The sequence below is a fragment of the Pteropus medius genome, unplaced genomic scaffold, assembly GCF_902729225.1.
Source record: "Pteropus medius unplaced genomic scaffold, Ma_sr-lr_union100, whole genome shotgun sequence".
NCBI lineage: Eukaryota > Metazoa > Chordata > Mammalia > Chiroptera > Pteropodidae > Pteropus > Pteropus medius.
Genome location: NW_024342471.1, coordinates 3,732,131 through 3,758,378, shown reverse-complemented (window position 1 = coordinate 3,758,378; position 26,248 = coordinate 3,732,131). Strand labels below are relative to the sequence as shown.

General features: G+C 47.9%; 3 protein-coding genes and 1 pseudogene across 11 annotated transcripts in view; all 4 read right to left on the bottom strand.

Moving 5' to 3' along the window:
* UBOX5 (U-box domain containing 5) overlaps positions 1-12,140 on the bottom strand; it is a 32,029-nt gene extending 19,889 nt beyond the window's left edge. Inside the window, exon 1 of one of the 4 annotated variants that reach the window (XM_039863877.1) lies at positions 11,979-12,140. The gene's annotated coding sequence lies outside the window, so the exon portion shown is untranslated. Of the gene's footprint in view, positions 1-7,829; positions 7,928-8,350; positions 8,456-10,537; positions 10,672-11,978 lie in introns of those variants that run through there. The other 3 variants (XM_039863875.1, XM_039863873.1, XM_039863874.1) reach the window with 3 other exon arrangements.
* Positions 1,138-10,668, bottom strand: FASTKD5 (FAST kinase domains 5). Of its 3 annotated transcripts, none has more exons than XM_039863864.1 (3): positions 10,538-10,576; positions 8,351-8,455; positions 1,138-3,873 (listed from the first exon to the last, which is right to left on the bottom strand). In XM_039863864.1, the coding sequence occupies exon 3, from the start codon at positions 3,834-3,836 to the stop codon at positions 1,386-1,388; it is 2,451 nt and encodes an 816-aa protein (XP_039719798.1). In that variant the 5' UTR covers positions 3,837-3,873; positions 8,351-8,455; positions 10,538-10,576; the 3' UTR covers positions 1,138-1,385. The 3 variants fall into 3 exon arrangements, with proteins under 3 accessions (XP_039719798.1, XP_039719799.1, XP_039719801.1); XM_039863865.1 differs by lacking the exon at positions 10,538-10,576 and adding an exon at positions 7,830-7,925 and having other exon boundaries at positions 8,351-8,394; XM_039863867.1 differs by lacking the exon at positions 8,351-8,455 and having other exon boundaries at positions 10,538-10,668.
* Positions 12,141-12,394: 254 nt separating the features above from the next.
* Positions 12,395-21,886, bottom strand: LZTS3 (leucine zipper tumor suppressor family member 3). Of its 4 annotated transcripts, none has more exons than XM_039863869.1 (5): positions 21,733-21,886; positions 17,439-17,709; positions 16,487-16,963; positions 15,298-16,170; positions 12,395-14,953 (listed from the first exon to the last, which is right to left on the bottom strand). In XM_039863869.1, the coding sequence occupies exons 3-5, from the start codon at positions 16,943-16,945 to the stop codon at positions 14,255-14,257; spliced, it is 2,031 nt and encodes a 676-aa protein (XP_039719803.1). In that variant the 5' UTR covers positions 16,946-16,963; positions 17,439-17,709; positions 21,733-21,886; the 3' UTR covers positions 12,395-14,254. The 4 variants fall into 4 exon arrangements, with proteins under 4 accessions (XP_039719803.1, XP_039719802.1, XP_039719804.1 ...); XM_039863868.1 differs by having other exon boundaries at positions 17,483-17,709; XM_039863870.1 differs by having other exon boundaries at positions 17,524-17,709.
* Positions 21,887-25,871: 3,985 nt separating this feature from the next.
* On the bottom strand, positions 25,872-25,990 carry LOC120604266 (uncharacterized; annotated as a pseudogene).
* Positions 25,991-26,248: the final 258 nt, after the last annotated feature.

The window sequence follows — 26,248 nt, the reverse complement described above, 5'->3', positions numbered from 1 at the left end:
GACCATGGTACTGTCATTAATTCCCTACCCAAATTCCTTTCTGCTTTGATCCTAATTTTACTTGCTGACTTCCTACCAATTTGGGAAACAGAATCTCATTCTCCAATCCAATCAGTTACCAGGTCTTGTTTTTTTTCCCCTTCCAAACATCTCTAAAATTCAGAGTTCCCATTCTGATAGTTCTGGCCTTCATCTCGCATCAGAGCTCTTGCACATATCTATGAAATACTCTCATCTCATGCAACCCCACCTCCATCTAGTTCTATACTGCTTTTTACCTAACATTCCTAAAACATGAATCTGCCCAATTAGTCCTTGACTTGGATCCCTTCAGAAACAGCCCAGCCCCTGCAGTTTTAAGCTGTTTAGCAAAACCATAGGCCTTTGTGACTCAAATACTCTCTACCTCTCTAGACCCACTCTCTGCCTTCCTTCTACCCCCAACTCTCCAACAATGCCCACCCACACTGACTAAACATGATTGTCTCTGTGCTAGGACCCACTCTAGGCACTGCAAGTAAATTAACTAGGCAAAGTTAACTCAAAGGCTGCCTTCCAAGAGGTAAGTTTTCCAACAGAAAACCAATAAGTAAACAAAAATAATTTCTGTTACTGCTGAGTGCAGTGAGGAAAATGAAGCTGGAGAAGGTGACAGAGCATGACCAAAGGCCAACCAATGGGGTACTGTTTAGCAGGGGCGGGAAAGTCCTCTCTGAAGTTATTCTCTTTAGAGAAGAGACCTAAATAATGGTGGGAATTCTTTTTAAAAGAAATTCTCGTAGACCCCAAGTGTTTACAAATGTTACTTGTATTGAATTACTTACCTATGTACAATCTCCTCATGGCTCTAATACAACCAAACCTAAGCCCAGCTGGACCTCTTGTTATGAGCAGTAATGTTTCCTTCACATCTGAGCTACTTGCCATGAAAAACATTCTGCCTGGTCATATTTGAGAACCACTGGCCCAACAGGCCCTCATATAATTCTATTCTAGGTTCAATTTTAGGGAGAAAATATCCTGGGCGGGGGCGGGGTGTGGTATGCAAAAGAAGTAGAAGTGCAGACGAGGGGGCTTAAGAGGAAGATATTAAATTCACTAATTCTGAAATGGCCTTCTAAAGCCGGAAGATAGGAATTGAAAATCAGACATTTTAAGATGTTTATTTACCTGTGTAAATTAGCAGCAACTTGTACAACCAGACCAGGTTACAATTAATTAAAAATAACATACACTAGATTCAATCTGCCATAGACAAGAGTACAACTAATTCTCCTCAGGATGATTTTATTACAAACCTATATTCTGGCTTTTATAACTGTTTCACGACACCTGGTACAGTGCACATCTATAGCATTTATGAGTAGAAATGCCCCAAAGGCCCTTCAGAGAGCAGAGGTAAACACTTTCTCATGGAGGAATGCCAGCTTTTCGAAGCGAGTTCGTTTCAGAAGTGGCAGCCATTCCCAGTGGGATAACTCAACCACACGGTAGCCAATTCGATTGAGCTGCCGCCTTTTCATATTGTGCAGTCCAAGCAGATCCCTGGAACCATAGCAATACTGGTTCTTGTTTGTCAGCTGAATAGCCAGCTTCACTTGTGGGGCCTGCACGCAGTCTGGGGGGCACAGGCCAACCATCTCCACAGCCTCCAATCTGTCTGTCACATTGTAAAGGGAGCCCTCCGAGGGTATGGCTGTCTTCTTCTCGAATTCCATGGGCTGCTGCCCAGTCTCTGACTCAATTTCCCCCTGGAAAGGCCCTCCTGATTTCCCCTTCAGTAGCTGATTCATCAAATCATCTGTAAGACTGACTCCCACATGCTTGAGCTTTAATTTGGCTGCATCTTCAGTGGACGTTGCTTCTCTGTTAAATGGTAATGGCTTCATGTTAACATCAAGCTGGACCTCTAAATCAGAAGATCGGGTATGAGGCAAAATCATATGGTGTTTGATGTACTGGGGCCCACCCAACATGGTCTCAAGTAAAAAGAGAGCTTCTAGAAATTCAGGCTTTGAGCTCATATCCTTCCTAGCTAAATTCCACAGTTTTTCAAACCCCTCTTGCTGAAGGTGAGAACTAAGACGATTGCCTCTGTAATCTGGACACTCAATGCCAACTGTACCATCAAGAGTATACAGCTCCTTAGTGAGTTCAAACTTACTTCTCTCCTGAGCTAACCTGACGAATCCTGGACTCAAAGCGAAATTGATGAGCTCTATGGGAAAGTACTCAGAAAATGCCAGGCCCAGCAGGCAAGTGAGCAGGTGTTCTGGGTACCGGTGGAACTCAGGCATCTTCCTATGAATCTCATTTATAAGGCTAGAATAAAACTCTTCTGCATTGGGTGGCTTATAATTCAGAGTTCCAAATGACCACAGAATCTTGGCAACATCTTTACTTCGACAGTATGCTACCCTAGGAGGCAAAGAAGCAGCCACGGCATTCATTACCCCTTCATCCAGGATGTGTAAGGCTGAGCAGGCAAGTGTCAGGTGCATGACACCCTGAACTCCCAGGGAAGGAATTCGCTGAGGAGCAATCTGCCCAAATCGCTTCATGAAACTTACATGATCCACATGAGTGAAACGGAACATTTTAAGAATATTCACTAAGGCATAACTACTTAGATGCTGCATGTCAGCACATGCCAAGTCTCCAATTTTCCTCATGATAAATTCAGAGAGACCACTACTTGATTTAAAGAACCCCAAACAGATTGCACCAGCCTCCTCTAAATTGATAAAATCTATATACTTGAGGATCAATGATTCCAGTTTTTGCATTAGGTCCTGGGGTACCTGACGATTTTCACCTATAATATAAATCAAGTGAATCAACTGGGACAAGGACAGATCTTTCCAGTGCAAATTAAGATAACTAAAAAATATTTTAAAAAACCGAGGTACTCTGTGGCCCAAGTACCTCCAGAGGTCAGCCACCAAGAGAAGTTGATCCAGACTCATTTCCCACACCTTATGGCAAAATCTGGTTTCATACACATCTAGCATTGAATGGGAATGAGGGATTCCTAAACTGACAAAAGCTTTCAAAATATTGATCAGATCTGGAACATCAAAGAGCTGTATGTTTTTCACACTCAGCTGGCAGAGCATAGCAAAGCTGGCACTGGACAGCAAAACAGGATGCTGCTCTGAAGGCATAGAGCTCAGCTTACAGAAATAATCAACAATAATTTGAGGCTGGAGATTATCTCGATAAACTGTGACTTTGTGCAAAATTAGATCACCTTCTGAAACAGACAGGGGGTGACAAGGCTCAGATCTGTTATAGCTGTGAAGCTGGTACTCTGGTCTGAGCTGCAGGAAAATTCGGGGATCTTCAAAGGAATCAAAAACTTCTATATTCTCTTCATCAACTTTCATGGCCCTGGGTGAGCCTGGATTCAACATGCTGGCCTTAGAGGCAAAAGCCCTGCTGAATTCCACACCCGGGAGGGCACTGTTGGTTGTCAGGATTCTCCGAGAACAGGAGGTGCTACAAATATTCTCAGCTTTTTCGGCAGGATGACAGAGGCTATTGTGTTCTGAAGTGTCCTGTCCCCTGTGCCACGTGTAGCTTCCCACATTCCAGTATGCCACACTTTGGGTTGTACTGCAGGCAAAAGGGTTGCAAAACGCTCGATATCCTAAAGATTTTAACAGTCTCAGAGTGGCTGCCATTCTGGTGTCAGTACTGATCGTTTTGGCAGTCAGAACACAGTCCTCACAGGTTTGACCAGGCAATTTCTTGTTTATGTGGTGCTTGATTAGAGCTGGACGGGGAGGCGTTCCACAGAAACTGCCTGGAAGTCTTCGGCATATCACAAGAGCCATGGATCACAAATGACTGGGCCAGAATTGGTGCCAGATACTGAAAAAAGGGTAGATGAAGAATAAGTGGCTTCCACCTATCACAATACTGAAATTTACACATTATAAGAACTGGATTAAAACTGTGCTGTCCACTTAAGTTCAACATTAGTGAATGTCCAAACCACAAGACAGAAAGGATAAACTGTGTGCCTTGCATAAAGACACAAGAAAACCTCAAAACCAGGGTACTATTGGGCAGTTCTCCAGACTGCTGGTCAGTCCAGACTTCGTTCTGGATTTCCTCTGTCCTTTGGATAGAATTTCTTTACAGCAGAAGGAGAGCAGCGATGGTTAGAGAAGAGATGGTTGGTCTGCTGACTTCGAACAGGAAGGAAGAAAGCAGATTTCCAAAAAGAAAGCTGTGAACAAAAGTGAGCAGCCTATTCCATTTCTTTGCTATCAACACATAAAGGGCCCACTTGCAGAATAAAAAAGTTGGTAAAAGCTGCCATGCTAACACCAAAAAAAAAGTGGGAGTTGGAGTAAAGATTAATGAAGTATACCCACAATAACCTTCCCTGTTCCCAAAGTACAAAACTTGATTACAGAATTCTGTTGTTCTACTGCTGCTCCTAAACCTTTTAGAAGATGCCTATTTTCTTCTCCAGGAGATTTATAACAGAGTTTAAATCACTACTGCAGAGAAGTCATGCAATTGGCAAGTATACACAAAAACTCACTCATTTTGGGGGGCGGGGGCAGAAGGCCGAAGCCCTCCCAGCTCACTGTCAATTCATGGGTGGGAAGCAAAAAGGAACTCAAAGCAGAGCTTAGGGTTCAGGGAACACCAATGCACATAACTGCCGTGCTGACATGCAAAGGGAGCGGCACAGCTCTCCTCTGGAGGTGGCAGATTCGCAGTGCTTCCAGTGAGTCAGGTGTTGATTATCCTGCCTGTGAGCAGCACAAGTCCCATTTTTCTCCCATGGTAGAAAATCATGAGAAGTTAAGAAATGGACTCTGCTGTACTCTTGCTTTCTCTAAATGCTTATTGTCTTCCACTTGAGAAATGCCAAAGCCTGACAAGCGGAACCCAGGGAGCCCTGAGATGCCAAGACATGGACCAGATAGGAATGGTGCTGCAGAAAAACCATTGAGGGTCCTGAGGGTACCAGAATAACTTTCTGAAACTCTTGCCCAAGTCCCCTGTCAGCCCCTTCCTTCCAGAGTCCATAGCATAAGAATCAGGAGACCACAGGGCAGGCTAGTGCCCTTGTTCGGGTAACCCAGCTACAAAGGCTTCTCTGGACAACAGGAATACTCCAATTTCTTTGTGAACCAGAGTAGAATTCTTCCACATGAAATCATTATACACTTGGTTCTTACCGTAGCTTGTGGACCAGTCTGCCCACCAAGTTTCAACCTATGGGTCCAGATGCTAAAGACCAGGTATCAGCAAACTATGGCCCAAATCTAGCCCTCCACCTGTTTTTGTAAGTAAGGTATTATCTGAACATAGCCAGGCTATTCATTACACATTCTTTATGGCTGCTCTCTCACTACAAGAGCAAAACTGAGTAACTGTGGCCAAAAATATAAGGCCTGCAAAGCAAAAAATATTTACTACCTTACCCTTTACAGAAAGTTTGCTATAGACCATTAGTTTATTCCTATGAATGCAGATGGCTAACTTTTTAAAAATTCCAAAACATGAGGAAAATAATACTGAAATAATTTTGTCTTTAATGTTTAGATGATAATTAAAGATTTATGCCTCAAAATACTCACTAGGAATCTCAATTAACACTGCAGCACAAGCATGGTAAAAAGAAAAGAGAAAGCAAGTAATGGAACTCTTCAGTTGACAGAATAGGGTTTTTAAGAAGACCTGCTTTGGAATCTGGAATGTAAATTTAATCCAACTCAATGTGCAACTAAAGCCATAAACTATTCAAATCTGTAGTCCTTCATCTCATCGTGGGAACTAGATCTGAAGAAATAACTTTTTAAAAAGACGAAACTATTTTTTTAACAAAATAGTGTGCTATCTATTAGCTAGCAAAGAACAACAACAAACAAACAAACAAAAACACCAACTGTCCAACCAGACGAGGCTGGTTTACAGGATAAGTGTGTGGCAGACGTCAATACATGGAAAAGTAAATACAAGTATCAGTGGAACAAATAGAATACAAATAAATACCATCACCTAAAATACATATATAAAAGTAATTATACGGCTTCTTTGTGGTGAAGGATTTCTGTTAAATCTTTGATAAATTAACTTTTTCCCCCTTTTTACTGGGGTTAAAACTGTTAATACAGAATAGTATATGAATTAATTTAACAAATACCTTTATAAATTATGTAATTTTAAAAGCACATTAAATAACTTAAATTATTTCAATTCATACTACCTAACAGTACTTAATAAAATCACTATGCATGGTCCTAAAATGAACAAAAAAATCATTTCCTGGAATATCAATGCTTGGCTGGTATAGATGCCGTGTTTTGAATTAATGTGGCTCTTTTTGATTTGTAAAAATATAGGCTAAGTCCCTAGATGGAAATACCAAGAGCCACAACTGTCTTAGGGCCTCCTCTGTGCCAAGCCTTGTATGAGCTGTTTTACCTGCATTAGTTCCAATCTTTACACCCTTTCTGTAAGGTAGGTTTTATTCTCTCTATGTTGTTAAAGAGGAAGAAGAGACTTCACAAGAAACCTGCCGAAGGTTATACAGTGGGGTCTGACATCAAGGACTGACTGATTCCAAAACTAACGCTGGTATACTGGAGAGACAAAAAGGGGAGTCGTGTTCCAGAGAGGCGGGTGGAGAAGACACTGAACAATCTATAGGGTTTCCAGGTTCCAGGAAGCTGGAGGGTTAGAACCGGATGAGCTCAAAAGCCCACCCACCTCTTATAGTCTAGGATCCTAGCTGTCACTATGGTTAGTTTATACTACTTACAAAAAGAACAGAAAAATACCTCAAAGAAGGAAATCTACATGAAGGAATGGGTTTACAAGACACTCCAGTATCAAGGTAAAGAGGTCTACTACTACTGAAGACCTGAAAGTTGGCAGGAGAGACATGGGATCCAGAATTTAGGGTTCAATGTAAGAGAGAAATAAAAGGGAACTCTGGGATAATGATGAAAGAAGACCCCAGGACTAGAGCTGTGAGCAGACATAAAGAGCAACCTGTTCATGCTGGAGGAGATGGATATTACCTGGGAGAGATTTATACTTCTAATGGATAATCTGGGGATGAACAATTAATAGGTAGACTGAAAACCAAGCCAATAATAACAATAACAAAAGTTAACTCCAGGAAAACAAAAAAAATTGTGTAAGACAAAATATGTGACATTATACTCCCTGCTCAGCTGTGAATAATATTTACATAATCTTATTATTATGAACCTTGAATATCAGTCTAACCAAAAATTATAAGCAAACTAAATTGGGAGAATGAAGGGAAGTGAAGACGGGTAGGGGGATATTGGGTAGTGATACAAGAGACCCAGAGTCTCAAAGTCCACAATAAAGAAGTCAAAAAAATGTTATAGATATCGCTATAGATTTTTCCTATCGAAATCAAGAAATAGCAACACAAATATGTTTAGAAATATATTGATAAATGCCAAAAGAAACATAGTTAAAAATGCCTCACAGGAACAAAAATGAAGGAGGAAAAGAGAGGATATTAATATTTTGTGTTACGAGCTTGGTCAAACTATTTGTGTAAACCATTTATGTGTATAACTTTGACAAAAATTAAATTTACAAAATGCATTTGCCATCAGGAAATTAACGTATTCTTCAAGAAGACAGTGAATAGAGAAAGTAACTTTAATATTCAAAGAAAATGATGAAAAGCTTTATCCAGTACAAGCACATCCTGTCTATAGAATTTTTTTTATGGATGCCCACAGAATGGGCAGAAATGATGACAAAATAACTAGAAGCATGCAGAGCCAAACTGCAAACAGCAAACAGTAGCTACTTACTTTTTCACTATGCAACTTTTAGTGTTAAGTATACAGACACCATATCTACATATACAGGCGTGAAATACAACCACTTCAGAAGTTGGGTCTTGAATACTGTGGAAAAGGAAATGAAAGAAATACAAGATACAGAACCAATAAAGCAGAACAGTAGGGAGAAAAGGCACTGCAAAAGAGAGGTCAGGTTGTGTTACCCAGATTCAAAAAACACAGCTGAGAGTTAATTCCTCCTCACTTAAGGACTCCCAGAAAATCCATAAGAAAGCTGAGAAAAGAACACCATGAGATGCCCAATCAATAACTCTTGATGCCTTCTCTAAAGGCTCAAATATATGTGACATCATTCCACAAAGCCCCTTTCTTAGTTTAAGTGCCCCAAGTATACCCTCCTCCCCACTTCCTCTTTAGGGGTCCTAATGAACCAGAAAGGAAACTCAGAGACCCCTGGACCACAGCTGTTCTGAATGGTACTGCCCAAACCACCCTGAATGATGTGATTTCAGAGAAGCAAGGAATCTTACCTTTCTACCTTCCGGGTACAGGTCTGAGCAAGGTCGAATAGCTTCGTTTTAAACTATAGTCCAGAAGTTAGAAGAAAGCCAGGTGGAGGAAGGCAGCCATGCTAACTGTAGATTAAGTACATGACACCCTCAGCATATTCAATTTATCAGTTACCAGATCTCAATCCTTAATTCTGATTTCTGATCTTTCGGCTAGAAAAGTTTAATTCTCTTATGTCCTGATAAAATTGACACAAATAAATAGATACTTCAAACCCCATTCTTAGCAAATAATTTGTTGTGCAACCCTAAGAATTTAAAAAAAAAAAAATTTTTCTCTCTAGGTGCTAGAGTCTCCTGATAAGAGGCTACAAAGCTTTAAAGCCAATAGTGAAGGCTTAGAGACTGACAGTATGGACTCTTAGCTGTCAATGCAGATACTAACTGGACTAGAATCTTCTGTGCTTACTTCCACACAAGAGCACAGCCTACAAAGGAGGGGCAAGGTCTACTACTAGTATGAAGGTAAAGAACTAATGTAAAAGTGTTAAAGTCAAATAAGTAACACCCACAGAGCTAAGACAAACCTTAATTAAGTCTAACAGCTCAGCCCGTCCCCTCCATTTCATTCTAGTTTCCAGGCTTATGAGAAAGAAAACAGCACATCACAATCATCTGTTAAATTTTAGCTTACATAACCCTCTCCTTTTCTAAGACTCTGCTATTTCTCTATCAGAATGGCAAGAAGGGCCAGTAGATATAGTCCGACAAGGCCCCAGAGATAATTCTGTTAGAGCCACTACTGATAATGTCTTTAGAAAATTTCTGAGTATAACAACAGAAAGCAGAAACTCACGTCCTCTCAGCCCATCTAAATGGGACTACTAGAGGACTGACAAAATCCAGGCAGGTAAAGAGAAGTATCTGCACCCTGAGTCATGTGAAAAATTCCCAAATAAATGGTCCAAGTTAACCTATCACTGTTAACTCGATCAAACACTTGGTTTCACCTGTTTTCCTAGATTTGCAAGGCCGCACAATATAGTATTTCAGACAAGTGAAGGAGGAACTTCAAAATTCTTTGATATCAAAGCTGACTTACTTGATGAATGACAAGGCCTTACTGAGGACCAGAAAAATAAACCAGTAAATGGGAAAGCCATACTGACAAATAAATTAGACTTGCATAATTGCCCAAAGCCTGACTTTCTCAATTGTATTATACAACAGGTTTTATTTTGGTCTACCGGGCAGTAGTAAATTCATCCCAAAGCTTGCCTGAAGCTATTGGGAGCAGTGAGTTGCAGAATCTAGTTGTGGAAAGGCAGCTGTTCTAACTACTCAAAATGTGCCCAAAGTGCAGAAAACATGAATTCAGATTACAGCAGCAACAAACAACTGAAGCACAAAACATCAGCCATATTGGTAAAGCACTTGGCTGCCAACTCCACAGGATGAAGCACTGTCCAAGGGTCTACAGTGAGTGAGCAGTGAAGCAACACCTCAGGAGGCGGATTAACCTAACTGGTATAAAGAGGGTTCAAAGCTTCCTGAATCAGGACAGAAGCGCTGTGTCACGATTTGTATATATAGAGAAAAAGCAATTATTTTTCTTATTCCTGGAGAGAAAAAAGGGAAGGGAACATAAATACTACTCTTGTTAGGCTTGTGCAACCAGAAACTGTTAAAATGAGAAAAAGGTACATATCGTATTGATATTTACTGAAGACTCACTCCATCCCAGGTACTATGCAAAATACTGTAGGGCTTTGCTGTTCAAAGTGTGGACTGCAGAACAGTAGCAACAGCCTCACCTGGAAGCTGGTTAGAAATGCAGAATCTCTGGCCCCACCCCAGACCTACAGAATCAGAACCTCCAGAACCCCAAGTGATTCATATGCACACTGAAGTGTGATAAGTGGAGGGAAGCAGACTACATCACTACAATACTTGTGAGGCAAGTATTGTTATCTCAGTCTTACAGCGAAAAAAATCAAGGTTCAGATAAGCCGCTTGTCCAAGGTCACAGAATTCCGGAGTGCCGGGGGTCACCGAGGTTCTCACTAGAGCCGGGCCTGCGAGAGGTGCCTCTATGGACCGGGAAGCGCAGAGCTGGGCCTCGGAGCGCGCCAGCTCTGGGCCGGCGAAAAGGGCAGGAGATGAGGGCCACAGCTCAGGTCGACGTCCTCCCCGGTTGCCACCACTCACCTGAGCCTGGCCAGCGCGAGAACGAAGCACAACACCAGACCCAGGATGCCGCAGGCTGCCGCACCACGGCGACTACGCCTGTTATACCCGGGCCTCGCAACCCCACTTCCGGCCAACTGCCCGGTACTTCCGGCAGCTGTGCGGGTGACGGGTGCAGCCGAGGCTCAAAAGACTCTCAGCGTTTTTCAAGGACGACTTCCACCGGAAGACAATAAAGAATCAGGGGGAATCTAGGACCTGCGGATGAGAAACACCACCGTAGATACACCGCTCTGGAAGGAATTGAATAGCGTAGTCACAAGTTCGAATCCCAGACCACCATTCAGGGTTTTATGGCCTTGAGGAAGTCGCATAAACTCTCTTAGTTTCTCATCTGTACAATGAGAGTAATCATGCATTTAAAAAGGGAAGGAGAAGAGTTAATGATGCATAGGAAAACCCGGTAGGAGAAATGGATGTGAGCCGAAGCTTGAAGAGGCCAGTGCTATGGCGGATGAGCCCCAGTGATCCTTCACATCTCTAAGTAGGGAGGTTCGCTCCTGAGTCAGTATGGGCAAGGAAGAGGCTCCACCGACTTCTTCTAGGAGGGTCTAGCCTCAAACTGCCATTCCTGGGGGCACTGGAGAGCTGCTGGTCAGGGTCATCATAACTTGTCAGTGCTTTGGTTGCTGGCCCATTCATCCTAAGGGCTGTGAAGGAGACCTGAGAATTGGTACTCCCTCCGGGGCACCATCTTGTCAGGGAGACAAAATCAATATAGGGAGGATACATCACTGCAAAGAGGAGCAAGCCTGGTATCCCAACTCCTGACCTCTGTGGAGGGCACTGTTTGCCTGGGTGTGAACCTTTGGGGCCCTAGGCCACTGACAACTACTGCTCAGGAGGGGTCCTCTCACTCAGGCCAGACCAGGGCAAACACTGTTAGTTGCTGATTATGACTCTGTCTTTGCCAGCAGAACCCAGAGAGCAGAGAGCCCATCCCCAGGGAATGAAACACATTGGTCCTAGGCAACCATGACAATCCTGTTCTTCTTTGCCAAATACTCAACGTCCCAGCCTTCTTTGAAGTGGGAAGAGCACGTGGCTCAGTTATGGTCAACAAAATTTAAAGAGAAACGTGCTGAGAGGGTTCTGGGGAAAAGCTTTTACTTTCATGATAAAATGGAGTTGCCTCAGTGACTTCATGGAGCTGTGGCAGCCACCTTGTGGCATGGAGGGAACAACATGCTAAGAATGGGAAAGTAGGAGGATGAACAGCCTAGGTCCTTGATGAACCAACACCTATGACACTTAGGATGCCTATGACCAGATTTGTCAGATGAGAAAAAATAAACTACTTTTTAAGGTCCTGTAAATCAGGTTGTTACTTTGTAGTGAAATGTGTTCTTGATTGGCAGGCTTTGTGAGGACAGAAGAAATTATCATAACGGACAGCACTTACCTACAAAAGGATGGCTCCCTGCTGGCAGCACAAACCAGTTCCGTCTTCATGTCTATGTATTCTGTCCTCATACATCAGCCCATCACTGCAAGGTGGCTCAGGCCCCTGCAGGCTTCTTCTAGCTGTCCTGCATCACCTGCCTTCTGGACAGTAGCCTGGTGTCCAGATTCTGAGCTGGAACCAGCTTGAAACCCTTTTGGCAACAGTCTTAACTGAAAAAAAGGCTCATTGGGCAGAAATGTGGAACCACAACTCCTCTTAACATGGAGAAGCTTGGGCTTTGAGCCAAACTCCTGGCACGGCCCAGTGAGCACCTTGTCTCAAGGCACCTCTGGGAAATCTGTTTAGTCCGGCTTTGCCCTCCACACCCAGGCCTCCCACATCTGCAAAGACACGAACAGGCCAAAGAATGCCACTCAGGAGCCATTCTCCATTTTATTTCTTTGGGAAAAGAAAATGAAGTTTTTCTATCACATATGGTAGAGATATATATTTATATATATTTATATATAATTTATTTTGTGGTTGGAAGTCCCAAAGCTGAGTCTGTTCATATTTTTCTTTTTCTTTTTTTTTCCCTACTAATGCCTTCTCTTCCCCCTGCCCCTCTGGCCCAGGCCCAGGTGCGAGGGCAGGTGGAGTGAGGGGTCAGTGGAATGGGCAGTGATTGCCAGGATGGCCCCCAAACCAGTTCAGCAATCTGGTGAGGGCCACGGGAAGGGGCTGTGCAAAGGGATAGAGGCCACACAGAGGGGCACTCCTGTTTTTGTGGAGGATGCACAGCTTGTTAAACAGTCACCAGTCATGGGAGGAGGCTGGTCAGGGGTTGGGGACTTGCTCACAGTAGTTGCCAGCTCTCTCCGCCCTTCCCCCAAACTCAGTCTTGGGGGTAGAAGGAAGAGAGTAAAAACAGAAATATCAGGACTAAGGGCCCAAGCCTCCTCTAATTTTTATTGCTGGTGAATTAGAAATTTGCCTTTCCCTTCCTATCTTGGGAAGATGGACTCTGAGAGGGCCCAGAAAGGAGGAAGTCACATTGCTGTCCCAACTCCCATTGATGGCCATGCCAGGCCTACCCCGGACAAACACTGGGCTACCTCGGGGCCCTGGGAACCCAAGGGTCAATGTTCTTTTCAGGTCAGCCTGTTCCTCAAGGGCAATCACAATCACCACCACACCTGCCCCCAAAACAAGAGCCTCAGGCTTAGGCTTGGGCCCAGTGGAGCTCGGAAGTGGGCAGTGCACCAAAAATCAAGCAGAATTTTCTACTGGAAGAAAAGGTGAGGTTTGGGGGAAGAGGTGGCCTGGGACAATGATGTTCTGACCATGAAAGCATGAAGCTAGGGAATAGAATGGGGAAGACACAGGAAGACATTACAGACACTCATGACCTCAGGAACTGGGTGAGGGGAGTGCCTGAGAGGCAGGTAGCACATAATAGCTGTAGTTAGAGCCAGACAGTGGCCTTGGGTGTGGGGTTAGCCAAGCAGATGGGGCTGTTGCCCTTAGATCCTGGCCAAAAGGGGGGTTGGGTAGAGCTAGGAAGCCTCCAGGTGACCCTTCCCAGGAACAGGAAGGCAGATCTTCCCTGGCACTGAGCCTCCAGCCTCAGCCCGTCCATCCCCCAACACACACATATGGACACACGTTTAAGACCAAGCCAAGCTCTGAGGCCTGAGCCAAAGAGACCTTGGGGGGGAGGGGCTGGGCAGGTAGCCCTCTCAACCACAGGCAGGCCATCTGCTTCTACTTGTCCTGCCAATCTGCCCAGAGGGAGGGAGAATAGTGCAGGAAGGAGAGAGGCCAGGAGCCCAAGGTCTGTCAGTTTCGGCAGACCCCATGCAAGCCCCCTCAAGCTACATGGCCTAGAAGGTGAGCACAGAGAGCATCACTGGACACAGGGTAGCCAACAGTAGCAGCTCAGACCCATCAAGGGGCTAGGGCACCTCATGGTGCTGAAGGCCTGCCGCCTCTATCTCCAACAAGGGTGTGTCAACAAAGGGAGCCTGGACCCTTCATCCCCACTCGCTCTGCCCTCCCCATTACCTCCTCAGGAGGAGGATCCAAGTGGGCTGCCCAGGGGGCAATGGTGGAGCTGGGAGGGCACTCAGTACAGGGAGGTGAAGGATCTGATCTGGCCACAGCTGCTTTGAGAACCTCTTTGGTCTGGGGATATGAGGAAACTGGCATGGGGAAGAGAGATGGTGGGAGGGGATACTGGAGACTCTGGCCTTTGACAGGGCATTTATCAAAAGACCACAATCCCAGGTCAGGGATCAGATTTCTGTGGACTCAATGCGCTCCAGGCGGGAGGGGGTCCAGGCTTTCTTCTCCTCGCCATGTTGGGGGGTGGGCGTGCTGGCACCTCCCGCGGCCCCGCGCTCCCGCAGCCGGCGCTCCAGCTGCTGATTGCGCTGGTACATCTCTACATAGCTCAGCTGAAGCTGCTTCTGATACTCGATGACCTTCTCCTTCTCCTCCAGCCACACGCGGCGCTCCTCAGCAAAGCTGGCTCCCTGGCGCTCCCGGGCTCTCCGCTCAGCTGCCAGCTCGGCCTGCAGTCGCCCCACCTCCCTCCGCAGGGCCCGTGTCCCATTCTCCCCACCAGCATCCACCTCCCCTTCCAAGGAGACCAAGGAGGCAGCGGCGGCCACGCCGGCCTGCCTGCGCATCTTGGCCTCATCACTCTCGCAAGTGGCCAGTGCATCCTGCGGCTCGGCTGGGTCCACGGGAGTCAGCGCTGGCTTGAGGCAGGTGGTAGGCAGCTCTCCCTCAGCCAGCTCCAGGCTGGCCTGCTTGCTGCTGAAGGAGTCCCTCAGGCTGAGCAGCTGTTCCTCCTTCTCCCGCAGTGAGGCCCGGCCCTCCCGCAGCTGGGAGCGCAGCCCTACAATCTCACTCAGCTTCTGGGACACATCGGCCTGTGAGTCCTTCAGCTGCTGCTTCAGAAGGGAAATCTCCCCGGCCTTCTGGCACACCTGGGCAGTGGGCAGGGTCGGGTGGGAGAAGCCAGAGTGAAGATAGAGCTCTGCTCACCCCACCCCATTCTCCTATCCAGCCCCAGAGGTACCAAGCTTCCCCAGGGCTCCCCAAAGCATCAGACTGGGCAGAAGTGACACACAGGGCCCATTCAGACTCAGGACAGACATGCCAATCTCATCCAGCCCAGGGACACCTCTTGCCCTCACAGACACTCCTAATTGATTTTGCCCCCCGCCCCCATTCCTTTCTCATCCCTTGTGATGGGCTACTATTCTGGGTTTCTCCAGTGGACAGAAGGAAGAGGATGTAGAGGGAGAAGGCCCAAAGCCCCAACCCGCACCTCCCACTTAGTTTCCTCCATCCGGGGTAGGAAGTCGGCCTGCTCCTTCTGGCAGGCGGCCACTTTGTCCTCAAGCTCTTCACGCTGCCGCATCAGCCGGGCTGCCTCCTCCTGCAGCTGCTTCTTGTCCTGCTGCAGCCGCAGCACCTGTAGCTGTAGGCCCTGCTGTGCACGCTGGGCGCGGCGGGCCACCTGCTGCAGCTTCCCGCTGCAGCCCTGCCGCAGCTCTGCCAGCTCACGCTCCCACGCCTTCTGCCGCTCCTCCAGCACCTGGGCTACCGCTGCCTCACTCTGCTCCAGGCTCCGCCGCAGAGCTGCCACCTCCTGCTCTTTCTCCCATAGGCGCTCCTCTAGTTCCTGGATCAGAGCACTAGGCGAGGGTGGTGAGCAGGCCGCAAATGGCAGGCCTCCACCTCCGCCCTCTCCTGATCCAAGGTGGCCAGGCCTCCCCATGGATGAGGATGACCCGCTCTTGGAGGAGGCCCGCCCACTGTCGGAGGTCGCCAGGTCCTGGTAGCCCAACCCACCACCACCAGTGCTGCCGCCGCTGCCACTACTACTACCATAGCTGGCAGTGCCAATGCGGTTGATGTGGCTCGTGGAGGCACTGAGGGGTGCCAGGTGTTGGCTATAGCTGGAGCTGTACGTGGGCAGGCTTGTGAGTGAGTTCCGGCCTGAATCTGAGAGGCCGCCCCCACCCCCGCCCGCTGGGGTCATGGTCCGAGACTTGTCCAGTCCGCCCTTGAGGCCACCAGGGCCCTGTCGTCCCTCAGGGGTCTCATTGGTCTGTGGGGGACACAAGTTCTGCATGGAGTGGAAGTTCTTGGGTACAACGGGCTTGAAGGCAGAAGGCCGAACTAGTGGCTCTGAGCACTGCATAAAAGCAAGGAAAGGGGAGCGGGCATCAGGATGGGGCCTTAACCCCAGCCTCTTTCCTCTGGCCAAGACCTGTTCAGTCTCACCTCCCATTCCCATTGATCTCCATCCCAAGAGTTGCTCAGGGCTGGGTCTCTACCTTATGGCACCCCCAAGCCAAGGCTTTGACCTGGTCCCACAAGCTGGATTTGGCCTCCAAGGCCCCACTCCACGGCTCCCCAGCCTAGCCTCCCTCCTGGTACCTATCACCCAAACTCCAAGAAAGAGTTCTAGGGATGCCTCCCATTCCCAGAAAAAGGCCCTGGGGACTGACCTGGTCTAGCTTGCCCGAGGTGGCCAGGAGCTTAGGTGGGTGGCTGGGCTCACGATACTGTGGTGGGGCCTTGTCACTGCTGCCGCCACTGCTGCTGCTGCTGCCACCACTGCTGCCCACCACATTTCCGCAGACATCTGTGTGGTCACTGCCCCGCAGCTCGCCATTGAGGTAGAGGGAGTTGGCGAGAGCCTTGTCCTCTGACGGGTAGCGGCCTGGCCTCTCCCTGCTGGCCCCGCTGCCACGGGGACCAGGGAAACTGCCCTGGCCGCCCCCACCCCCTGTACGGGTACCCACACTCTTCATGGCGAACTCTTGGGCATGGGCCACCCCACTGCCCACACTACCCATGGCCAGGCGAGGGTCTGGGGGTCCAAGCTCAGAGGGCCGCGGGGCAAAGGCCAGGAGGGGATCCCGCCCTGAGTCAGCGCGCACAGGCAACGTCTCCAGCTTCGCCATGACTAAGCCAGAAGTGCACTGTGGGCATAGGTGGGAAGGCAAGATAGGTCAGCCCCACCCCCACACCCACTACCCAAGCCAAGTCAGCCCCAGCACCACCCTCACGCCACCCCTCAGTGTCTTCTTCCCTACAATGGGTGTAAGAGTTTCAGACACCTCAGGTGGAAGAATGGGGCTGGGGTAAGAATGATTGCTTTGTAATGGGGCTGCCTGTTGCCCACCTGACAAAGCCCAACCCAGCCCAGGACACCATACACATACCTTCCCAACTGCTCAGCTTGGTATTCCACTCCTCAACCCCACCTCCTCCTACAAGCTTCCCAGACTCAGTGGCCCCCTCAATTATTTACTGCAACCCATAGAACTTAAGAGTTCTTTTCCCCCCGGACCTGGGCCCTTACATCCTAACCCATGGGCAGGGAGATGGGGCTGGAAGGGACAGCAGTACCTGAATCCGAAAGGAAACCTCATAAGTTAAAGGAGAGAAACCCACCCCTATCCAAAACTTGTGGTTGGGGTCCTTCCCGGCACCCTAACCTAGAGTGTTGCAGTCAAGGGCAGAAGTGGAGGCTCACTACCAGCGCAGGCTCCTCTCCTTGCCTTTCCAAGGGGGCTGGGGAGCCGACGGGTCCTCAAGCCTGGGATCCTCCGAGGCCCGGTCTGCAGGGGCCATGTGCCTCACTCTTGAAGTCGGGGCTCGGCCCGAACCAGCTGTGCGATTTTGGACGGGCCGACTGAGCCATCCCGAACTGCAGTTTTCTCCTCTGTGAAATGGGAGGAATGAAGGACATACCTCGTGGGGATGCCACGTGCCGGGCGCCCCCAGGCGGCTGGCGCGCGAGGAGACTGGAGTCTTGGGGGGCGGAGGCAGGAGCAACGCCCCACCCCCCGCAGCTGCAGTGCATGGCCGGAGAGCCCTCCCGAAGGTCGTCTGAAGTCTGCTGCATGGGGGCCTGGCACGGAGGAACCCCTCCCCGTGTCCAGTATCTCGGCAGAGGCCCCAAAGCCGGTCAAGGCTGGGGCGGAGGACACAATGCCACCGGCTGCCGGGGCTCGTCTTGCTTCTCTCAGGGCCTATCTTTCAAACAAGTGGGCGGGGAGGGGCGGGGCCGTCGCACCCAGCGGCGCCCTGGAGGATTCCGCGGAACCGCGCTAAAAATTCACCGCCTCCGGGAAGACTTCCTGGATTACTCCCCTACCCCGCTCCCTGTGGACCTTGACCCTGCTCAGGGCACCGTGAAGTCCTCTGCGCCCCTCTGTGTGCATGCGCCCCCACTCTTCAAGGCCAATCCACAGGTACAGGGCCAAAAGGGCCTCGGGTTACCTGTGCTCAGGAGGCCCCGCTTCCTGGTTCCTTTGTCTTAAGTCCGCGCCTGGGAACACCTGCCCCAGTGATCCGCATAATCCAGCCCAGCAAGGACAGCAGGCAGTTCCTGCTACAGGTGTGGTCGCTCAAATACATGTGCCAGAGATGGCAAGGGCTCCCTTCAGACCCCCTTTAGGCCCTTACCTCCTGCTTCCATCAGAAGTCAGGCAGGGAGCCCTCCTCTACCAAGGTGAAGGGGTCCAGGTGGCACACCACCACCCCTTGAGCACTCTTCAGACTATCTTCTACTCAGATGCCCACTTCTAATGTGTCTGTCCTATTAGGCCCCAGACGAGGGAAGCCTGACAAAGCTTTTGCCCTTCAGAAGTCTTCTGGCCACCAGACCTGGAATTATAGCCTTAGGTAGTTGGAAAGTTCACCACCAAGCCAATCCACACTGTCTTTGTGAAATTCCATTCTCTCAGAGTCTGCCGCTAGGTGTGGAAAGCAGCACTTTACCACCTTCCTTCCTTTGGCTAATCTGTATCCTAGGGCACAATTTAAGTGTAGGATCAGCAAGTGTAGACCCTGAGACGGAGTAAGGGCCTCCTTACTTTGGTGCTATAAGGGACTCTCATGCGTCACCCTAGTCCCTGCTCTGCCTTCACTCCCAGCATACTCCAACCCACTACCCCTCAATTCAGAAATCACCCTCCTACCCTAATCATGGCCCCCTTCTCTCACCACCCCTGGTGCAGTGTAGGGAGCAGCAGAAGACTGGGAGGATGGAGGCTGAGTGTGGCCTGGGCTTGAAACCAGTGGGAAGAGGAACTGACAAAACTTCATACAGATGGGGTTCAGGGGATGGGAGAAAAGGTAGTGTGGGCAGAGCCCCAGAGGCTTGGGAGGCAGTGCAGGAGCAGGAAGAAGGCCAGGAGATGGGGGTGCTTCAAGAATGTGGTGGCAGCTCTGGTGTTAAATAGGGGCCAGGTAAATTGACATTGGAGAGTGTGCCCTGGATTTGGCAGGTGGAAACATCACTGGGGTCTATGAGAGAATGGTTTCAGAAAAGTGGTACAAGGCAAAGCCAGACTACAGGAGTAGAGGGGTCTGGAGGGAAAGATGGAAGATTCCCCACTAAAAGAAAGCCAAAGAAAGTCGTCATTTAAGTGATTTGAGATTCAAGGGCTTTTTTCTAATTTTAAAATTAAACATGGTAGAAATCTGAGTGTGTTGATATGCTGGAGGAAGCCACCAACAGTAAGATCAGAAATCTAGGCAAGAGGGCTGCATCAGAGGTTTGGGTCTGTGCAAGAGCAAACCTCAAAAGTGATCCTACTGATCATGAGACTGATGGGATAATAATGCTCGGGAAGGTGGTTTGTAAACTGTAAGGTGCAGTACAAACATGTAGTACTACCTTCTCTGAGATCCAGGAAAGAAGAATCTGACCATAGGTTAAGGCTATTCATATGCCACTCTGCCCTATTGTTTCCCTGGAGTGTATGTGGTCCCCAGGCAGGTTCAGATACCCAGAGTCCTGGATGGAAATGAGGTCCCAGGACTGTTTCCTGAGCCTCTTATACCCAGGCACTACCTGGGGAATTCTTGACTGCCAACCCACAGCAGCTCTCCCTCAAGACTCGCTCCCCAAAGAATTTCTTGTCATAATTCTAATTTGTCATAGTCAACTCCATGCAAGTGTTCCCTGTCTTTTGTCTCTTCCAAGCTTGTTTCCTCAAAACCCCACCAGGGAGCTGGCAGGACAAGGAGGGACATATGTTTTCCTGGTAGGCAGAAATTGACCTAGGTAACTTAGTGTGGTCTGCAAAGGTGGCCTCATGGCATTAGCTCAACAACCTGGGATAACAACTTGCCTGACTCTGCCTCTATCTCTGTCCCACCAACTCGCAGTGCCTGGGACATTACACACAGTATTAGCAGTCACGAAGGAGCCAAATGGACTTTACCTGCAGTTACATGGGCAGGTCCCTCCAACCCACAGTGACCACCCAGCTCCCTACTTTTGTAGCTCTCAAAGCTAGGAACACTCCACCCTTTTCTTGGGGTCTCAGAGGTCTTCACCCCCTAAAGATGTCAGTAGCCCCTCCTGCCAGCACACTTGCTGGGGGCTCCTCACTGGCCTTTCTTCCCCTGCACTCCCTCCCCCGTGCAGCTGCCAGGGGACTTTTTCTAAAGGGCAAAGCCAATCTTGTCCCTGCTCTACCCAAATTCTTCCATGAGCAGTGCCAAGCACAGTAGACTAGACAGTTCTGGAGGCATCAGCTCCAAGTGTAAATCCCAGCTCACTGATGGAATTGTGTGCAGGTTATTTCATCTCTAGTTCTCACACCTACCTTACAGGAATCTTAAGAAGTAAGTGTATTATGGGTAAAATGCCTGGCATTCCTCTTTGTCCCAAGAACCAAAGCAGAGCTTGCAGTCAGGCCCCCAAGGCCTCTTCTGCTGCTCATCTTATTTTCTCTGACCTGAGCCCCTCTCCATTCCACAATCTCTTCCCAGATCTCTGTGCCCATCCTGCATCCTTCAAGGCCCAATCCAAATGCTGCCTCCCAGGACAGTATCCCTGATTGCCCATGGTGGGGAGGGGCCTTGGAGCACTTGGCTCAGGCTAATCCAGAGAGATTTCAGTCTAAGGCTTCCCTGGGGCTGGCCTGTGTGTGCCCCAGGGTGCACAGATGGCAAAGTCTTGGGGGTCTCTGTGCCCTGGCACTGAGGAGATGCAGAGAGGATGCGTGTGGGACTGCTAAGTATATGCAATGCAAAGAGGCAGTGAATTTGGACAGGAAAATCAGAAAGGGCTTCTGAGAGGAAGAACTAAGGGAGAAGAGAGATCGGGGACACTGTAGGTCTTTTGGGGGTGCAGAGGTCTCCAGAACTTCTTGGTTGGGATGTGTGAGGGGAGATCCGTCTTCCCTTGGCGACAACGGGGAAGGGGCCCATACCCTAGATCCTGGCTGTGATGAAGCCCATGTTTCAGGACTGAGGGGGCTGACAGCGCCCGCCCCCCCAGCACACACACGCGGGCACACATGAGCCTCCGCACGGGGGTGGGGGGTGTTCGCCATTCACCAGCAGCCCACGGCCCGCAGCGCCACAGATGGAGACCCCGGCCTCAGGCCATCCTGAGAAGGTGCCCGGGGGTCTTTGCGGTGGGGGAAATCCCACCCGCACCTCGCGGTGCTCCCCATCAACGCGTGTGGCCCCGGGGGGCGGGGCGCAGAGGGAAGAGGTGACATAATCCGGGCCGCACCCCCTCCGGCCGCCACCTCCCCCCGGGCCCGGCGAAGCATCCATGACATCATCGGTCTCATCTCCACTCCCCTCCCCCCCCGGGACCCTAGCAGCGGGACGCGCCCCCTCCCCAGCTCCGGGTCCGGTCCGACGAGCCTCGCGGTGCAGTGGGCACCGCGACAGGTCGGAGCCGAGAGGGACGCCGTGGTGGGCCTGTCTCACTTACTCGCTGCCTCAGGGTCCGGTGCGGGGTCTTCGGCTCCGACGCCACCCGCCCGGCTCGCTGGCGCAGCCCGAAGCCCGCCCGGCGGGGCGCGCGGCGCGGGCCCGGCTCCGCTCCGCGCCCCTCCCGCTCCCCGCCCGGGCCCCGCCCACCCGCGGCTGCGGCAAACGTGGACCCGCCCTCCAGCCACGCCTCCCGAGGCCACCAATCCCGGGGCTGGGGCGGAGCGGAGCGCCTTAACCCCTTGGTCGCTGCGTCCTAGCCTGCGCTTGAGACCCCTCTGTTTAAACCTACTCCAGGGCGCCGCGAGTCTGCCTCAAGCTCCTTTCCTCGTCGCCGGTTACCCGCCAAGACCCTTGGGCTCAGCCCCCAGTCTCTCCAACAAATCCAGTGGTACCACGCCCTCCTTGAACCCCACATCTTTGGCGACAGTGAGGAGCACCTCTGGCTTGGGGAAGGAGCTCCCGACGCCGAGCCCTGAGCCCTATTCTTCTCCAGCTTCCGACGCGGCCTCCCACCTGACACCGTGAGATCTTGCAAGTCTGCAAGGTGGGGGCGGGGCAAAGCGTCACCGCTGGATCAGACACAGTGGAGGGAAGATCCGGCCCCGCGCCGAGACCGCAAGCGGGCATGTGGGAGGCTTCGAGGGGTCGTGACTGCGTCCGTCAGCAAACAGCCTATTTGAAACTTGCTGCTCGCGAAGGTTCACCGTCCGGGGGAAAAGGCGGGCGATGAGGAAAATGACATACATTACAGTTCAGCAGGGTTTGAGTGCTTTCACCTTGTGCCCTGCACCTGACACGAGGCCCGACCCCGTCCCGCACGCTGCATCGGGTGGTGAGAGAGGTGGCGACTTCCTCCCTGCCCCGGAGCTTCAGCTTCCCACGCGCGTGCCGTGTTCTGTGGAGAGTGCTCATTCCGCCCCTGGTAGCCCAGGAGTACTGAAGAGGTCTACCTGGAACTGGGACCTTAGCCTTGACGAAAGCCAAGCCTAAGGTTCAGTACTAGCAAAAGCCTGGGGGTACAAAGGGCCTGCCCTAAAAACCACAGCGCCTTCACTCTGGCTGAGATTTAACCCATTGTATCTCTGCTGTTATAGCTGATTTGTTTGGTTTTCTGTCATCCTATTTTATAGTTTTTATTTCTTGCTATTTCCTGTTTTCTGAATTTTTCTATATTTGCATTTATCTTCTATAGTGTTTTGCAAGGCAGAAAGCCTGTTTTTAATTCTTCTGGTGGTGGCCTGTAAATATCAAATAAAAAGTTTATATTTCACAAATTATTAGTCAATAACAAATCATTCATTTTTATATTCCTCATGTAATGAGAAATTTAATGTGCCTTCCCATCTCTTGGCCTGCTACCCTCATACCTACTTGTATGTGTCCACTTAATCCAGGATGATAGACCCGGCTTTTGTTTACACTTTTTTTAAGCCACTAAATCATTTGAATCATTGTTTTTGGCTTTTGTCAACATTTTGTGTAATCGGTATCAATCTCACTGCCAGTTTTACGCTCTAATTTTTTTATTCCTCATTTAGACCTTTCTCTCACTTCACTGGTGATTTCCAGGAGGATTCCTCAATGTTATGTTTTTTTAAGCCTTTGTCCAGGGTTAGAATTCATTCTACAGGACACATATGTGATGGCTTAACTGTAGAATTCTTAAGTCTCAAGCTTTTCCCTTCAAGACTCTCTAGTCCTTATCCCGTTTTCTTTTGGCTTTTAAAATGGTAGCAAGTACACATGAAACTAATATAGTCGACCCTTGAACAACACGGGTTTGAACTGCGCAGGTGCACTTATAAGTGGATTTTTTTCAATAAACATTGGAAAATTTTTTTGAGATTTGTGACAATTTGAAAAAACTTGCAGATGAACCTAGAAATATCATGAAAAAAGTCAAGTATGACTTTTTTATGCACGAATACATAAAATACAAGCAATCTATTTTATCAATTACTACTATAAAATATATATAAATCTATTATAAAAAGTTAAAATTTGTCAACACTTACGAACACATACGAACCATACATGGTGCCATTTGAAGTCCAGAAAAATGTATGACACACAAAATATGTGCTAATGAACTGTTTGTTATTCGTGAGGCTTCTGGTCAATAGTAGGCTATCAGTAGTTAAGTTTTGGGGGAGTCAAAGTTATATACACATTTTCCAGTGTGTGGGTAATTGGCACCGCTAATCTCACCATTGTTCAAGGGTCAATTGTAATATGTCAATTATATCTTTAAAAAAAAATTGTAGAAAATCTGGGCTGGTCTGTTTTAGGTGAGCAATTTGCCTGATGTTTTTTGGGACTTTTTATCCTCAAAAGTCAAACATCTTACCCATATAAGCCTTTTTCTATTAATTTTCCAGAAATTAAAGATCTTTTCAGCTTAGAAAAGTTTTCTTCTAATATGTTCCTGTCCATTCTGTGAACAGAGCATTTTGTTTTTTTCTCCCCTAAAATTATCACATTGTCAGTTAAACCTCTGTTCTTTTTATCTGCATTCGGGGAGAGTATCTCAAGTTTTTCTCCACCATCGCAGATTTAATTTTCTTCAAAGTCAAGGGTACTCTTTGCTTTCTCCAATAAGATATTTAATTCTGCTTTTTTCCTTTCATTTTAGCCAATTTCTACCTCACCTGTCTTGATCTCGATCTCTCTTTTTAGTTCTCTGTTCTTATTTCATAGAAAATGTGGCTTTGCATCTTAAGAACAACAGGAAAATAAGAGAATACCACATCTGACTCTATTCCAATGTATATGAAAATCTTGACAAAGTGGACCATTTTCCAGAAAGTAAAATTTAAAAATAAGAGGTCGAAAACATTATCCGAGAAATATGTCCAAAAAAGGTTCTGGGCTCAGATGGTTTAATGGAAGAATTCTCTCAAACTTTCCATGAATAGATAATCCTCACTCTATAAATCAATAAGAGCCCAGAAAAGTTAGTATGCTATTTCGTTTTATGAAGCTACAATTTTCCTTACACCAATTCCCAAAAAAAGACAGTATAATTCAGAGGGAAAAAATTCCTAAACATAACTCAAGGAAATAAAATATCATTGTATATGAAATTAATAACCCATGAGATTGTTAAATGAGAAAAAACAATCGTCATAGTAGATGGCTAAAAATCATTCAAAAAATCAGTAAAAGAACCTTTGTAATTAACCAGGAACAGTTGAAATTAGATTTAGTAGTTTGTGCCACCCTGACATCTGGTGAAAGCAGGAGGGCCTCGAATGGCCTAAACAAAAGTTGCCCTAGCCAAACAATCCTTATCAAATGGACCAGGTGCAGCTCCTGCTTATCTCTGAGTAGCAGGTTTCAGTTCCCTGTTAGCCAGCAGAATTGCATCCCTGCAGGAACCAGGGGGCACCTCACCCTCTTACTGCTATAAAGCCTGCCCCTCACAGCCTCTGGTTGTTTACTATAGTCCCCAATACAACACCTGTGTGGCCCTAGTGTCCTCATCCCCTGACCTGTGAGGATATGTAAATAATAAATTACTGTCAAACTTATCTGTCCAGTGTCAGGTATTGTCTGGCCATCCCCATAACCTTATGGTGGAAATCGCTCCCTTATCAATAGAGTAAAGGGGAGGCGATTAAAACAAGAATCTGTCATCTTAAGAAAGCTGAGAAAATAAAAAATAAGAAGCCAGTCTATCAAACTGACAAAAATTAAGAAGACTGATGATACCCCATGTGAGTGAGGCTGTAGGGAAACAGGAACTCAGTGTTTTTGAGAGTATAAATTGCTATAACTTTTTGGAGGACAACTGGGTAATATATAAAAATGTGAAATGTGTATGTCCTCTGACCCAGCAATTCCATTTCTGGGAAGAAATGCCATCACAAGTAATATGAGAGATGCATGAAGATAGTCACTGATGTACTTACTGTAATAGCAAAAAAAATTTTTTTTAACCTAAATACATCAATCTATTAATAGATTGATTATATGAATCACAATGCATCCCATGCAATGTAACAATAGAAAGCTATTTAAAAGAATGACATGAATGTCTATGTATTGAGATAGAAAGTTGACTATATTAAGTGAAAAAAGTAAGTAGCAGAATCATGTATTCATAATATAACTTTTCTATTATTATTATTCTTTTTATGCCTACAGCACCTGGTCTTCCTAGGTGGTCTCCCACCCAAGTACTAACTAGGCCCGACCCTGCTTAGCTTCCGAGATCAGATGGGATCGGGCTCGTTCAAGGTAGCATGGCCATTGACATTTTTCTATTATTTTTAAAAGAATGTACATGAACATGCATAGAAAAGTCTGGAAAGATACACATCAAACTATTAACAGCAGCTACCTTGAGATGGTGAGATTGCAGGGTACGATAAAGTGGAAGAGAGGGCTCTAGGAACTTCTGTAATGCTTGCATTTTTTATGATAAGCATGTATTACTTTTGTAAAAACAAAGAAGTCTGCTTAAAAGAATAAACAGGTGAATAAGCTCTGAAAATTTAGAAAGAGCAGACTAT

Bases quoted from the DNA above. Each gene is read 5' to 3' on its own strand.
- FASTKD5 (XM_039863867.1), bottom strand. From the start codon at position 3,836: ATGGCTCTTGTGATATGCCGAAGACTTCCAGGCAGTTTCTGTGGAACG.
- LZTS3 (XM_039863869.1), bottom strand. From the start codon at position 16,945: ATGGCGAAGCTGGAGACGTTGCCTGTGCGCGCTGACTCAGGGCGGGAT. The intron at 16,171-16,486 runs GTCAGTCCCCAG...GCTTTTATGCAG, and splicing joins CCTCGGGCAAGCTAGACCAG to TGCTCAGAGCCACTAGTTCG. The intron at 14,954-15,297 runs GTGCGGGTTGGG...CCCACTGCCCAG, and splicing joins TGGAGGAAACTAAGTGGGAG to GTGTGCCAGAAGGCCGGGGA.